At 33.3% G+C, this 17359-nt stretch overlaps 1 protein-coding gene across 4 annotated transcripts in view; it reads left to right on the top strand.

Moving 5' to 3' along the window:
- Positions 1 to 17359, top strand: part of LOC132699258 (ankyrin repeat and fibronectin type-III domain-containing protein 1) — a 107313-nt gene that overhangs the window by 63157 nt on the left and 26797 nt on the right. For 3 of the 4 annotated variants that reach the window (XM_060665887.1, XM_060665888.1, XM_060665885.1), the window contains exons 2-3: positions 2108 to 2263; positions 6635 to 6713. In XM_060665887.1, coding sequence (XP_060521870.1) covers positions 2137 to 2263; positions 6635 to 6713 — 206 coding nt within the window. In that variant the 5' untranslated portion in view covers positions 2108 to 2136. The remainder of the gene's footprint in view (positions 1 to 2107; positions 2264 to 6634; positions 6714 to 17359) is intronic. The other variant, XM_060665889.1, reaches the window with a different exon arrangement.

The following is a 17359-nucleotide window of genomic DNA, read 5'->3' as shown; positions in this document are numbered from 1 at the left end:
CACTTTAGTTTCTAGGAAAACATTGAAGATGTCAAACGCAAGTAAATAATTGAAGTAATATTGTAAAAATACAAAACTACTGCCGTTTTGAATTTTGAATTTAACAAAATCTCTTTGAACCTTGACAATAAACAATGTAACAGCACTATGCGATTTTAAATGTAAATGTAAATGTAAAAGAAAATTGCCAATTTACCACCTAAATTTTGAAGATTTTCTATAGAATTGCAATAAAAAGTTATTTTAAACGTCCTGGTATACATATGTGTAGCCGGATATAAGACCTCTAAGTTACTTGTTTTTATTTTCTGTACACGAAAAAGTACCATACAATTGCGGTAATTACAAATCGCGCATGTGCTGGCCGATTAATTATCGTAATTTAAATTTGAAAAAAAACTTGCAATCGGCAATTAAACATGGTTAATCGAATGACGTCAGTCGAATACAGGATGATAAAAATGTACGTTGCCAAACCCTCGTAAACTTTTTCGCGCTATGAAAAGGCGAATAGTTCACATAAATATAAGAATTTATAAGTAAATATGTTTGTATCAGTTCGATTGTAGGGTTTGAGGTGTTAATGTTTGTTTAGCCCCAATTGGACTAAAAATGGACTCAAAAGATAACAAAACTACAGAACGAATTAGATTTTTTCATTTACCATAAACCCTCACACACATCAGCCTTACACACACAAAATGGCTATGTTTTTATCCACGGACTACTTAATATACTACTTTCCACAGAAAATTTTGAAAAAGAATTCAATATTTTAAAACAAAATTTTAAGGGGGACACCACATAGTTAAACTTTAGTTAAGAACTTAAGGAGATATCGCCCAGAATTTCTTAATATAAAAATTAATTCTATATTATACGGGGTTTATCAAAACTAATGATATTCCTACCAGATACAAAAATTGTGAAAAGTGTATTTTTTAGAAGGGAACAACCTGTATATTATCACATATTCTAAGAGCAAATTAAATTTCCTCTCTAATGATGTATCATATGCTTAAATCGTTTGGTTACTGAAATAAAACCAAGTTTCTCTGAACACTAAATTTCTTTGGTATAATTCATCTTTTAGGTATCCGACGAAGCAAAATTTTTAGAAGCGGGAATTTCCAATCGATTTGATCAACAAGATTTGCACCAAAATAAATAATTTATTCTTTATTGAACTGTCAAACTGAAAAGGAATTATTTAACATAATATGACCATCTCAAAGGTGAATTATGTAATGCAGTTTTCAGAGAAACTTACTTTTATTTTAGAAAACAAACGATTTTGATATAGGGACCTGAGACCGGGCATTCTATTTAAAAAAAATGCACTTTTCAGCATTTTTATATCTTGTAGGTAAATCATTAGTTTTGACCATTCTGTATAATCTAGAACTAACCTCGTTATTAGGAAATAATTTACACTACCTTCCTAAGCGTTCGACTGGCCCCAGTGTCGTGATTAATGTTGGGACTGATCAATTGTTTGAAATAGCATCTTGCATTTGTGGAGTGTCATCTATCATTATTTAATAATAATATGTAGATTATAATAAATTAATATGCGTTCGTGGTGTCCAATTTACCTCGTCAAGGAATATCCGAATACCATACTCCCAAAATTGCCAATAATAATATCGACTCTGTTTGGTTTCCAGAATGCCGCCACGGCGATGTAAAGCACAATATAAATAAAATAATAAATAAAGAAAATAATTAATTTCTCAAAAACCACTAAAGTTAGGAACGTATTAGCTTTAGTGGGTCGGAAAATGGAATAATATACCATCAACCTTGAAACACCCTATATATGTACGTACTAAATTGTCGTATTAGTACGCACTCCCACGCAAGAAAATTCCCGAGGAAAATAATATATTTATATAATAATTATAATAATTAATTATACATTCGCTGTACGTCTTCTTCTTTGCGGAACTCCGTTTCAGTGCGAAACAGCAGAAGACTTAACTTTGAGTTATCGTTTATACGTATATTTTGATTTATGTATAAGGATTTATTTATTTATTATTTTTCTCATATTCATATATTTTTTTAAATTTTTATTTATTTTTCGTTTTTTTTGTTTTCCCCCAAGAACTCCCCAGCCTGCCGGGCGACTTCGAGATGGAGGTGGCAAGCATCCCCCTCGCGAGGGGCTTGCCACCTCCAAGCCACAAGCCCACCAAAAAGGAAGCCAAACTGCTCCAACAGAAACTAGAAAAGTTGGCCCGCATCAACATCCATCTCCACGGTAAGGACTTGTTTTCTGTTTTGTTTTTTTTTTAATTATTTTCATCCGCCTGGAAATTATTTTTTAATTATCTTTTGTTTATTTTGGTTTCGCATTGTGTGCACTCTAAAAAATATTTTCCCAAAAAAAAAAAGAAAATCAATGCTACGTATGATTTTGTTGCGTCATTAGATTAACAAACAAGAACCCAACCACTAAGCGAAAAGCGTTAAGTTAGAAAAAAGCCGAATTTTGCGAACATTTCCACTTAGCTGGTTGCTACTTTCTCCAATTTAGCAAATAAAACTATTTACAAAAATCATCCTGTTGGCATCTTCAGAGCTTAATTGAAACTAGCTCGCATTTTACTGTGTAAAGTCTGTTCATAGATATAAGAAAGTGACTAAAAGTAAAAGATTTTTTGCATAATTATCACAGACGTATTCCTTTTGTAGGTTCAAGCTTTGTAGAACCTCAATTAATTGCTGCTAATAACTGTCTACTGTGATAACTTGCATTGTTCATTACAATTACGCCATTAGGAGGAATGTTTGGAACTAGTTTGTTTTTAAACCAACTTTCAAATAAATCAGCGGTGGTGTCTGCATGGTAATCCAGAGCAGAATCTTTAATATTTTTCGCAGATAGAGAAAGTCCATTTGGAATCCAACCATCTTTAGAGCCAGCATTCCAAATAGTTATTCTTTTACCTCTTTTTGATGGCGCGTTTGTTTTACACTTATCAGTTGAGTCAACCCAACCCTTTTCCGGGGTATCATGACTGCCGAACCAGGTTTCATCCAAGTAAATAATTGGCCTTTGTTGTTCTCTGTAAATCCTAATTTTTTCTAGATATTCCAGTCACCATTTCCGAATTCTAAAAGATTCCGTTAAAACTTCTCTTTTGTCAATTTTTTAAAATCTAAAACCTATATGTTGAATACACTTCCATAAGGTAGTTCTGCCACATTTAACACCTGTTTTATATTTTTCAAGCCTCCTAATTAAGATATCTAATGTAGGCACGCTTTGTTCCTCGTATAACTCGAGTAAATGTCAGCATCGCTTCTATTTTTCCTCGCTGAAATGGGATTATTCACAATTTTCCATACAGTTGATGATGGAATTTTCGTCAATGTGGCCGTTTCTTCTAAAGATGCTTGCTTGCTGGCACCCCGTTCAATGAGGGTAAACATTGTTTATAACTTCCTTAGTCTCAATAGAATAGTGTTTTCTACATTTGGGCGGAAGCACATATTTTATATTATGAATTTTTATTATTAATTTGCACACGATTCAACACACGCTGTATTACACACGAAATAAGAATGATTACTAATAAACTTAAACTAAGTAGTATACCAAACCAGAGAATATTAAACACAGGTAGGTATAAAATTATTTTCTATTACGGACCACAATTTTACCTGAATTTAAATTCCGAAACTTTAGGTAATAATCTTGTTGCATTGTATGTCAATGACTACCCTTGGATAATCCCATTCAAAAGCAATTGGGTCACTTTCTTATATCAATGCACACTTTATTTGCACTCTGTATGCAAGACTGACACGGTATGAAACGGAGCACGCGTCGGAAAGCGGTGAAAGGGGGCGGGGAGGCGCGTGTTGAGGAGTGGGCGAAAATTTACTCGAAAACTTGACCTTGAAACGGACGTCCTTAAAGGCTGTCCGTTCGCTCGTCCCGCAACTATTGTGTATCGCCGAAGGTGTAGAGTTTCGGCCTCTCGTAAATTGAGTTCCGAACTAATAAAAACAAAAACGGAATCCCGACGTTATCGCAACACCATCTCCTCCGCATCTTCAGCCCCCCGCCCTCACTCCGATATCGATGTAAAAAGTGTCCCATTGTCCCGAAGGGACCGAAGGAATTACACAGGTCTACAAAATTAAACTTTTTGACAGATATTTTTATTTTGAAAACTGATTTTAATATTATTTTTTGTAAGCTGATTTCAAAAATTCTATGCATTTGTTTGTATCACGTATCCGTTTTTTTGCAAATATTAAAGGAAAAAAACGATATTTCTAAAGGCATTCGTTTATTTATTCAGTAAAGAACTGCAATGATAGTTATCAAAACAGTGAAAAAGAAAAACTTTACCCAGACTTTTTGGAGTGAAATTTTTGTATAGGGTTTTAACAAACTACTTATCAAGCCAAGTTTGATATGAAGAGGAGGCACTAATCTTGTTGCATTGTATGTTAATGACCACCCTTGGATAATCCTAACCAGAAGCAATTGATCACTTTCTTATATCTATGAACAGACCATACCTGCTTATATGTTGTTTTTTAAGGGGGCGGAACTAAATGAGGGACATAAACATCGTCTCGGATGACTGATTCCAATATTGGTGAAAGAAAGGCGCGAGTCTCAGTTAAGATTGTTGCTTATAAGATTTCTATAGGCTCTCAGATTTGTCGTTGGTTAAAAAATTGATTATATTCAAGAATATTAGTTTTATGGAATACAATTTTATGTCCGGTTTCGTGATTGTGTTCTGCAACTGCTGATGGGTTTATTTGTCTTAGTCTTAGGGCTCTTTCATGTTTTTGATGATTAGCGAAACGTTAGCAAGTTCGACACAACAACGACCAAGGCAGGAGGAATCCAGAAGTTTTGTAAATAGTATTACAGAAGCCTGTGGAAGTTTTTTTGAAAAAAATAAATAATCCTCTAATTTATTACTTATTATGACTACTTTTTTTACGATAGTTTCAAAGGGCACAAAATTGTCTAATAACTCACGCCATTCTTTGACATTACTTAGCTTTTTTTTTTCAAATTTTTAGAACCTTCGGTATTAAAGTTGCTCTAAAAGGGACATCCGTTATATTCGGATTGCGCACTTGTCACGCGTTTTTGCCTGCATTTAGGCGAGAATCCTTTCGACCCAGAAGGTAACTGAGCCGCGCACATAATACCATTTCGATTTCTATTTTATTATTCGACCTTGCTTCGAGTTTTGTGTACTGAAACAACACGACCGATATACCCCCAAAAGGACAGAAAGCACGCCACGCCAAACATAAACCCAATAAAATTATGGAAGTTAGGCATTATCTCAAACTTCGGAGACATGAAGTTGTACTTCGCGTTTAGCCGGGCCGCCATTTTATCGTCCGGTACACGCCCCGAGCAAATAAATTGGAAAAGTTGGACGCTCAAGGCCCCCGCAAAGTTTGTTCGGAGAGTTACTTTTTAGTCGATCATACAAATGGCGGTCGGAAGTTTTTCCACTTCGCGAATTCGGAATATCGAAATCCTACCGTCTGCGCCAAGGAAACTAAACCAAAACTGTCCAAAAGAGACCCGACAAAGCGCAACAGTGTAGTCAACACAAATCACATTCTAGACAACCGCTAATGTTGCTGCTACAATTAAATTCTATTAATATCTTTGATTTTGAGACATTTCCTTATGGGAGAGAGAAAAGTGAAACAAAAATGACTGTTCTTTGTTTTACTTTTATGTCAAATATCAAACTAGTTTGATTTTTGCTATTTTACAGAACTTCCCCCTAAAAGAAAGGAAAAGAAGTTCTCAAAAAGGCCCTTAATGAATATTAATTAATTAATTAATATATGCCCAGCAACACAATAAATATCTGACTTTTTGCGAGGAGTTAAGGCACTAACAAATGTTTTGAAATTCCCTTTCTAAAAAAAGTCCTTAAAATTCCTCAGATATCTTAGAACTACTCCGAAGGACCTCCAATTTTTCTCTAAATTCCTCAGAAAATTTTGTTGAAAACTTTGTTGTGTCACATATTTTCATTATGCTAATCAAACTAACCAAAAGAATCCTCGAAAATTCCCGGAAAATGCACTGGAATTCCTTGAAATTCTCCGAAACACCCCAACGTTTTCTACAACATTCCACTGAATTGCCGTACCCTTCAGCGTATTGCAGACGTCTACTTAACATGATTTCTTCTACATATTTCTTCTCAACAAACAAATTATATTACGTTAATACGTGTCCACATTGTAAAACATATTCTATAATAAAAAAATGAGAAGATATTCCGATCGGTCCTCAGCATAGTTACGAACATATTCGGGTCGCATTAATCAAAGAGCGGCAAACAAAGCGGCGCAGTCGGTAGGATTTCATCGCTTATTAGTAATTTTCCAATTAAAAAAAAATCTCTTTCTCGAGCATTACGCGCTGTCGAACCCGACATCGATTCAACGCAATTCGGCAAGATAAAGCGGAGTGCACTTTTCTTTCCCCTGTCGTCGCGACGTAATTGGAATCATTGTCCGGTACATTGATTTTTAAGGTCGCTTTGAACGAGAAAATCGGTTTTCGATGTCGATCGTACAAGTGGAAACGTTAATGCGGCAGTTGTTTTTCATGTTTCAGCTCTGTTTGCGGCGGTGGAAAACGGCCATTTAGAAAAGGCGCGGACCATTTTGGAGTCTACAGACGTCGACGTTAACAGGTGCGTTTTTTTTTTCACGTTTAGAGTTAATGAACTTATTAATTGGTAACAATCTAAATTTATGACTAAAATTTGACTTTTCCGGCTTTTGTTGTAATGTATCTTTCACGTTCACGATCTCATTGGTTTTTTAATCTTACAAAAACCTACAACTTTGAAATATGTCATATAAATATTTGGGATTTATTTTTGCAATATGACTTCTTGTTATCTAAGACTTGCTATAGCATTAGTTGGCCATGACAAAATCACATTGTCAAATTTTTACCTGACAACACAGAAATAGATTTATAGAGCTATATTTCTTTTTGTGGGGATATATTATAAAGATCGTAATTATATGAATTCCCTACAATACTAGAAGATATGGAAAATATGATTTGCGACGTGTGCACGAGAATATCACCATTTATGCTAAGGAAAGTCCAAGAAAATATACGAAAATGGCTAAACACGTGCATCCCAGTAATTAAATTAAAAATAAGATAAATTAATTGGTAGTAATAGGTATTTAATATTATTTACTTTTTCTGCGAATTTAAAATTTTTGCTTTATCTTCACCAAAATTGTTAATAATTATAATAATAATAATAATAAGCTTTATTGTCTAACAGATATAATGCCCAATGACAAGACAATTAATTCGCTAAGTATAGTTACCAGGTAAAATGAAAATTCCGAATAACGGAAACTTAGCAATAAACAACATGGTAAAAACCAACAAAACCAAAAGCCACTATATAAAGAACTTCATATATAAAAACAAAAAACAAAGCTCAAAACCGAATCTATAATAATCACCTGAAATGTAAAAATCTATCTTTTAATGCCACAGTAAATTGAGCCGGTATTAGATCATATCACTACAAATACTGACTTCTGGCCAAGAAGTTTGTGGAGGGAGTTGCGGCCACATTGCAGAGCAGTCTGTAAGAGATACACATAATTACTCCATATGCTTAAAAGCTAAATATTTTAAAAATTTCCTTTGAATATTTTGTAATTGATAAAAATAGTTTAGCTAGCAGCTTAGATCTAACAGTGTATTTTAGAATAATTAAAATATTGGAAAAACTATTAGTTTTGGGCATGTATTATTATTAATAAAAAAGTTCAAAACGATTTCAAAACAAAATTAAAAAATAAAATGTTCCCTTTAATAAAATTATGAATTATTCGTCACGATTTTTTGAGCAACCCTGTATACTTTAAAATAATTTTAAATTGTTCATCCTAACAATATTTACAACATTTGCATTTGCCATTTTCTCATAACTTTTGGAACTAATCAAATTAATGAACTTTACTCTATCTTTGACTCACCTGGTACATAGGAAGCAGATTATTACATTTTGGTCCTAAATAAATTATTTTCTCCTCATACTGTTGAAGTTTTTGGCATCACTTAATTTTACAGAAGTTTGTTCAAAAAAATTTTTGAAATATTATGTTTAAACTAACCATTCTAGTCAAGGATTTTTTTTCAATAAACATTAACATAACATATTAACATACAAAACGTATTTGATATTTAGGCTACAAGTGCCTTTGATTTTGTTTATACAGGAGCGTCGCTAAAGAGGGGGGGGGATGTCTCCAAGGTTTTTTTAAGGGGATGTTTTTAATCTTTTGAACAAATTTTTTGCTACAAAAAGGTACTTTTGTTAAATATATATAAAAAGTGAAAAAAAGTAATGTAAATTATTTTGAACTCTGAACAAATCAAAAGGATAATTTTTCATACTTAATAGGAAAAAATTTGGCCCCCTTTTTTACTAATTAAACTAACTTTTGAAAATTCTATTTACCCTGGAAATGAGCGAAACATTTTTTTAAACCAAAAAAGGTATAACAAAAATCAGCAACATTTTTTTGGAAAACATGTTGCGATAAAACCGCACCGTCATAAAAAGTAATTATTTATTTTACCAAAAGAAAAGTTTTGCCAATAGAGCAAATACGACGACGAAGGTAAAAACCGAAAGTTGCCATAAAAAGTTTAAGTTTTGAGACAAAATTTAAAAAGAAAGTAAAACATTTTTTAAATCAAAAGAAAGGCCTTTTTTTGTGTTTTCTTGAATAAATTTAAATATACATTTTGGTCGCTTATTCGCGTGCGACAAGCAACGATTTCACGCCAGCGTTAATAGTGGTATGACGTACGATGTCAAAATAAAACAATCCATGTAAATGGAATGTTTGGGCGTATAATTTAATGAGCTTCAGGTGCAAGAATCGGATTTTGTCTCGTTCATTTTCAGTTTTTCGTAAATCGATTTCGTTAAACGGAAAATTGGGTTGACGATCCTCCCCTGCCCCGGTGAAACTCGTCCCGTTAGCGAATTACGCGGTATTGTGATAAACAAACGGCTGTTTACTTTTAAATTTCCAAAACAAATTAACGAAGTAAACAGACCTAATTGGGTCATTACTTAATCTGCTTCGGGCAATTTGCCGACGACCGCCGCGGCGAAACGGGCGGCAAAAAATTGACACGCCCAATTCAAGGACGCCGCCCCCCAACCCCCGATACAATTACCCCTGCAGAGGCGAATAACGTAATCAAATTACAGAAATATCGCAAGATTTCGTGATTCAATTCGAGCGATTCGCTAATTAAGCGGCTCTAGAATATGTCTGTCTCAGGGCCGAATTTTAGATCGGCCGATAAAGTTACCAACCAGATAAATATTCGTCTCATAATAAACAGATTTTATCGCTGTTGGAATTGGTCTTGCCCTGGGTAACGGAGTTCATGTTAAAGGCCACACGAAACAAATAAAAAGAAGAAGAGATACAGTTTTAGTTGTGAGGTTAGACTAAAGTAGTTGGTTTGCTTAACAATGGCATTCATGTCTAAAATGTCATTCTAAACACTTTTTCCATTCGCATTTTCAGATATTTTTCTTCACACTTCACATTTCGGGTTCCGGGTCGAATTTTCCGAATTTACTTCCGTGACTGTCAAAATAATGTCCAAATATAATCTAAGGTTATCGGTTATACAGAAGCGATCGTAAAACAAAATTTTGTAGCGAACATTATAGTACATATGTCTTTGTTCTTTTCCTCGAATTTCGATATTTTATAATAGTGGTATATAATATATATATATATATATATATATATATATATATATATATATATATATATATATATATATATATATATATATATGATGACACTATATTCCGGGATATCATCCGTTCGCTCGTTGAACTCCGACTGGAATCCTGCAGACGTTTCGCCAAAATCTCACTTGGCATCTTCAATGCTCGCGCTCCGAAAACACTTCGAACACTATATATATATATATATATATATATATATATATATATATATATATATATATATATATATATATATATATATATATATATATATATATATATATATATATATTCCGGGATATCATTCGTTCGCTTCGACTGGAATCCTGCTCGCGCTCCGAATATATATATATATATATATATATATATATATATATATATATATATATACAGGGTTTTTCACTTAAAACTCCGCACGCCAATAAGTCCAAAACAAAAAGAAATATTTAATTTATGTAAAAAGTAGTCAAAGTGTGGGGTCAAGTAGACATTTCCTAAAGTTTAAAAAATTCGACGCCTGCAAAGAGCTGGGCGTCGCGACGCGTCGATAAATTATTCGATTGCAGAAACTCTGGAAATACGCGCATACAAAAGTACATATTATTTAAAAACTTTTTTGTTATTTACTCAAACTTATTTACTTTACCCGTTTCTAAGTTATACCGATTTAAAGTACACATTTCTTGATTAATAAAAAATGTGATTAACGCTTATTTTTACAAGTATGCCATGAATGTTAGTTACTATGGCAACCATTGTTATCGCAGTTGTTTTAAGTGCAATTACAAACAATAGATTTCAACTATTTTAGTATGATTTTATTTATTATTTTTTATCGATTTAGTTCTGATAACATGATAAATAAATGAAAAAACAGTAAAATACCTACAAGTTAATAACCAAAATTATTATTGCAACTAACTACATAATAAGACATTTCAAAAATTTTGTTCAAAATTATGTCCATCTGCTCGAACACAACTATCAAAAACTTTTAACAGATGAGCTTGGGTCACTTGTAGGCGAGTCCTTCTTGTGATAGCGGCACACGCTGCACTAATTTTGTTAATGAGATCAGCCATATCTTCAATAGGTTCTTCATAGGTAACGTTTTTTAGGTAGCCCCAAAGAAAATAATCTGGTGGTGTAATGTCCGGGTGAAAAGAGTTTCTATGTAGAATTCTCCACGAAGAACTTATGGTAACAACGGTATTTTCTTTTATCTCTGATAGGGATATCTTGGGGTTATTATCAACCTGCTGAATTACAGCAGCAGTATTTTCATGATTTGTAGCCGTCCTGTTCCTATCTCTTTTAGGTTTTATGAAGCTGCCATATTCTCTTAAGTTTTTACATAAACTTGAAAAGGTTTTTGCATCGGGGACTCTTCTATGCGGATAACGCCGTGCGTAAACTCTTTTTGCTTCTTTGCTTCTCTACAATTGCATCTGCATTCTCCAAACACCAGTAACATGTCTACTTTTTCCTCATTGCTAAATTGCACCATTTTCACATAATAATTCTTAGTTTTTTTTAAACCGAACAAATTTGGATATTTCTTGTGACAAAATGTGACAATTTTTTGATACAGCAATAACAACTTACGTTTGTAATTGCACTTAAAACAACTGCGATAACAATGGTTGCCATAGTAATTAACATTCATAGCATACTTGTAAAAATAGGCGTTAATCACAATTTTTATTAATCAAGAAATGTTTACTTTAAATCGGTATAACTTAGAAACGGGTAAAGTAAATAAGTTTGAGTAAATAACAAAAAAGTTTTTAAATAATATGTACTTTTGTATGCGCGTATTTCCAGAGTCTCTGCAATCGAATAATTTTTCGACGCGTCGCGACGCCCAGCTCTTTGCAGGCGTCGAATTTTTTAAACTTTAGGAAATATCTACTTGACCCCACACTTTGACTACTTTTTACATAAATTAAATATTTCTTTTCGTTTTGGAGTTATTGGCGTGCGGAGTTTTAAGTGAAAAACCCTGTATATATATTCTGCCACTGCTACTAACCAAACCAACTATCTGTCCATCCCACAAATAGTACCAACATTCTGTAAAATTTGTTGTTATAGATTTGACGTCTATGTTTATTGACCTTTGACTTTTTCTTTAAATTAGAAAATTTCTTAAAGTTTATATTATATCCTCGCTTAACCTTCTTCCTTGTTTAAATTTAATTATTTCAAGGAGATTGGATCTGTTTGTGTGAAATAAATTTAAAAGATATCTTTATCAGCCGATTTATATTATGGATTTAAAACTTGGTGGCAATCCCTAACCCGGTGCCGTTTCCTTCGCTTAGTCTAACCCGCCGGCAAGACTTATTTACCCCACTGCTAAGCCTAATAGAAGGTCCATAAATTCATTTTCAACTCCACGGGTGGAATAAATTTATTAAAGACCTTACCAGCGGATGCGAAATTTAGCCCTTACGGATAATCGTATTTGTGCCCGTCTTGCTTGCCGGCAAACGGAGTTCGTGAAGAAAAAAAGACTTATTCAAAACACGAATTTGTTTCAGGCATGACATACAAAAACTATTGTTGTACGAGGGATATTTCTAAAGGATTAAAATTACACAGCTCTAAAAATAAAGATTTTTTTTTGTTGCCCTGGATATAGTGATAGTGAAAATTTTTATGTTTTCAAGTGTCCAGATCACGAGTATATATATGAAAGCACTGTATGTGCTCTTATTTTTATGATTTTCACAAATCTTTTAATTTGAACAATAATCAGCTTTTTATTCCTAAAAATAGATTTTATCAGTCATTATTAGGCTTCCGCACAACTTTTTCACGCATACAAACATCACGTGATACCCACTCAGCGATCCCCACCCTTTGCTCCGCAGAGCAGCTGAGATCTCAGTTACTCGACAATACGAAGTACCTACACGTGAATCTAAATTAGTTCTTATAAGTTAACATTTCGTTTCAATTACTGAATATATATTTGTTTTGTCTTTTAAAATATGAGTTCGGCAAGAAGAAAGTGTAAATATAGCACTGATTTGTTTCGTTATGTTTGCTTTGTTTATTTAACAAAAAAACAACAACGAAACATTACAGACTTTGTTAAGGAGGCTTACACTGAATATTACGGTTTTAAAATGGACGAACTAGAAAAACCATGGGTTCCTCATAAAGTTTGTAAGCTATGCCTTGAGTCTTTACGGTTATTGGAAAAAGAAGAACGTTCTGGATTAGACTGGTATTCCGATGATCTGGATGGAGCCTACAAATCATTTCGATGATTGTTACTTTTGCGTTGTAGATGCTAAAGGTTTCAATCGCAATCAAACCTGGGGATATCCAGATTTACAGTCTACAAAATGTCCTATACTACACAGTGAAAATCTTCCTCGGCCTATTTCCGTTTCAAAAGTAATTCGAATGCCCTCAGAAACAATGATGTTACCAAATTCACAGAAATCGGTACAGTCTACCAGTGGAAGTGAACGGGAAGGTGAAACATCTACGCCCAAGTCATTTTCTCAAAATGAACTCAGCGACTTAATACGTGTTCTCTATTTATCGAAACAAGGATCACAATTATTAGCCTCAAGATTGAAAGAAAAAAATGTATTGGCCCCAACAGTGACAATTACGACATACAGGACACGAGAAAAAGAGTTATTGCAATTAAGGTCTGGTGTATTGTAATGACTTTTAGACATGGGTGTAACAGCATACAAACCTATTGAGTGGCGACTTTTCATTGACAGTTCTAAAAGAAGTTTGAAATGCGTTTCACTGCACAATGGTAATAAATTCCAATTGCCCATTCAACAAAACTCTAAGGGGAGTATGTATATATATATATATATATATATATATATATATATATATATATATATATATATATATATATATATATATATATATATATATATATATATATATATATATATATATATATATATATATATATATATATATATATTTTCCTGACACTGCTACTAACCAAACCAACTATACTCTGTCCATCCCACAAATAGTACCAACATTCTGTAAAATTTGTTGTTATAGTTTTGACGTCTATATTTATTGACCTTTGACTTTTTCTTTAAATTAGAAAATTTCTTAAAGTTTATATTATATCCTCGCTTAACCTTCTTCCTTGTTTAAATTTAATTATTTCAAGGAGATTGGATCTGTTTGTGTGAAATAAATTTAAAAGATATCTTTATCAGCCGATTTATATTATGGATTTAAAACTTGGTGGCAATCCCTAACCCGGTGCCGTTTCCTTCGCTTAGTCTAACCCGCCGGCAAGACTTATTTACCCCACTGCTAAGCCTAATAGAAGGTCCATAAATTCATTTTCAACTCCACGGGTGGAATAAATTTATTAAAGACCTTACCAGCGGATGCGAAATTTAGCCCTTACGGATAATCGTATTTGTGCCCGTCTTGCTTGCCGGCAAACGGAGTTCGTGAAGAAAAAAGACTTATTCAAAACACGAATTTGTTTTAGGCATGACATACAAAAACTATTGTTGTACGAGGGATATTTCTAAAGGATTAAAATTACACAGCTGTAAAAATAAAGATTTTTTTTTGTTGCCCTGGATATAGTGATAGTGAAAATTTTTATGTTTTCAAGTGTCCAGATCACGAATATATATATATGAAACCACTGAATGTGCTCTTATTGTTATGATTTTCACAAAACTTTTAATTTGAACAATAATCAGCTTTTTATTCCTAAAAATAGATTTTATGATTAGGCTTCCGCACAACTTCGTTTTGAACTTTTCGCGCATACAAACATCACGTGATCCCTACTCTTAGCGACCCCCACCCGTTGGTCCGCAGAGCAGCTGAGATCTCAGTTACTCGACAATACGAAGTACATACACGTGAATCTAAATTAGTTCTTATAAGTTAACATTTCGTTTCAATTACTGAATATATATTTGTTTTGTCTTTTAAAATATGAGTTCGGCAAGAAGAAAGTGTAAATATAGCACTGATTTGTTTTGTTATGTTTGCTTTGTTTATTTAACAAAAAAACAACAACGAAACATTACAGACTTTGTTAAGGAGGCTTACACTGAATATTACGGTTTTAAAATGGACGAACTAGAAAAACCATGGGTTCCTCATAAAGTTTGTAAGCTATGCCTTGAGTCTTTACGGTTATTGGAAAAAGGAGAACGTTCTGGATTAGACTGGTATTCCGATGATCTGGATGGAGCCTACAAATCATTTCATGATTGTTACTTTTGCGTTGTAGATGGTAAAGGTTTCAATAGCAATCAAACCTGGAGATATCCAGATTTACAGTCTACAAAATGTCCTACACTACACAGTGAAAATCTTCCTCGGCCTATTTCCGTTTCAAAAGTAATTCGAATGCCATCAGAAACAATGATGTTACCAAATTCACAGAAATCGGGACAGTCTACCAGTGGAAGTGAACGGGAAGGTGAAACATCTACGCCCAAGTTATTTTCTCAAAATGAACTCAGTGACTTAATACGTGTTTATCGAAACAAGGATCACAATTATTAGCCTCAAGATTGAAAGAAAAAAATGTATTGGCCCCAACAGTGACAATTACGACATACAGGACACGAGAAAAAGAATTATTGCAATTTTTTAGTGAATATTAAGGTCTGGTGTATTGTAATGACTTTTAGACATGGGTGTAACAGCATACAAACCTATTGAGTGGCGACTTTTCATTGACAGTTCTAAAAGAAGTTTGAAATGCGCTTTACTGCACAATGGTAATAAATTCCAATTGCCCATTCAACAAAACTCTAAGAGGAGTATGAAAATGTAAAATTAGTTTTAGAAAAAATTAAATACTCGGAACATCAATGGCCGATTTGTGTAGATTTAAAAATGGTTAATTTTTTAATTGATCGACAGTGTGGATACACGAAATACCCGTGCTTTATCTGTATGTGGGACAGTAGAGCAAAGCAACATCATTGGAATCACGATGTTTGACCTGTGAGAGATTCTTTAACTGTCGGTAAAGCCAATGTAATAAGAGATCCATTGGTAAACAGAGACAAAATCATACTCCCACAAATACATATTAAGTTAGGAATGATCAAGAAATTTGTAAAAGCATTAGACAAGGAAAAAGACTCAGATTTTATCAAAGCTATGACTGTTTCGAAAAGTAGAGCTTGGGAAACTTTTGTATTGGTAGTCGAAAATTTCCTAGGTAATCATAAAGCACCAAATTATGAAATAATTGTGCAAAATATGCTGACAAATTTTCAGATTCTAGGAGCAAAATCAAGTTACACCATCTTCGCAATCATCTAGATAAATTCCCGCATAATTTATGGAATTATAGTGAAGAACAGGGAGAGCGGTTCCATCAGGATCTAAAAGTGATGGAAGAACGGTATCAGGGTCGCTGGGATTGTCACATGGTGGCATATTACTGCTGGTCTTTAAAAAGAGATTGTCCAAAGAAGAGTTATACAAGAAAAGCTAATAAAAGGCGTGTTATGGAAATATGGTATAAGTTTTTAACATGTTTTTCTCTATCTACTTCAATGTTTGTTAATCTTTGAAAATAAGACTTATATTTTCAACATTTATGTCATTTTATTCCTTGTTTTCCGATTTTTTAAAATTAAAATGAAAGTAAAGATTACAAAAAAATTAAAAAATTGTTTCATGAATTCTGAGCATAAATATATCTAAAATTAGTCTTATATCCAGGGCAACAAAACTACTGTATACCAGTGTTATTCTACGTATATATGCAACCATAAAATGCAATTTTGTTCAGTCTGATTTAAGCGTTTGACTGATATAGATGCGTTTTCATCTCAGTGGTTTGTAGCCTCAGAAGACTCAACAAAATCTCCAAGAGCAATTGCAGAATGATCTTACATTATTTGAGCCCCATCAAGGAATAGGAACTCGATAGATGTGATACTTGTCGGCAAATTCAAGAGCTGCTAGCTCATTATAGTGATAAGTTTTTCCGCCGAATAATAAGAACTGGCAAATCATGGATTCCTCGTGAGACCAAAAGACAATCCGCAATCCTAAAAAAGGACCTCCAACGAGGACGTGTATAGTCCCGTCTGTTACAAAGGCCATGCTTACTGTATTCTAGGATTGCAAAGAGATTATTTTTATGGGTTATCATACCATAAATAGGTGGACTGAAGAGATACCGAGATATTTCTCCGATGAATGCTTTAAAAAATCAGTTTATTGTTGGGATAAATGTATTCAGCTAAATGTTGTTTGTATTCAAATGAACAAAATAACAAAAAGAACTTTGGAAACATCTCTCGTATTTTATTTTTAAACGAACTTCGAAAGGTACGTTAGTGGTTGAAGGGATTTTTTTTTTGGAATTCAATGCGAGAATTAATGAAAAATATAACACGCTCAAGAACTTTCGGAGTCTTTGTAAGGGGGTAATGAATTCGTTTAAACCATTCTTTTATAAGTAAATTACTTTGCTATTGCATTTTTTTCAATTAAAGTTTTTCTTTAAAACGTCCCTTGCAGGATCATCTCTT

This window comes from Cylas formicarius, unplaced genomic scaffold, assembly GCF_029955315.1.
Source record: "Cylas formicarius isolate icCylForm1 unplaced genomic scaffold, icCylForm1.1 PGA_scaffold_3__17_contigs__length_32017465, whole genome shotgun sequence".
Classification (NCBI taxonomy): Eukaryota; Metazoa; Arthropoda; class Insecta; order Coleoptera; family Brentidae; genus Cylas; species Cylas formicarius.
Note: the sequence above shows the minus strand (reverse complement) of the source record. Positions and strands in the feature narration are given on the sequence as shown.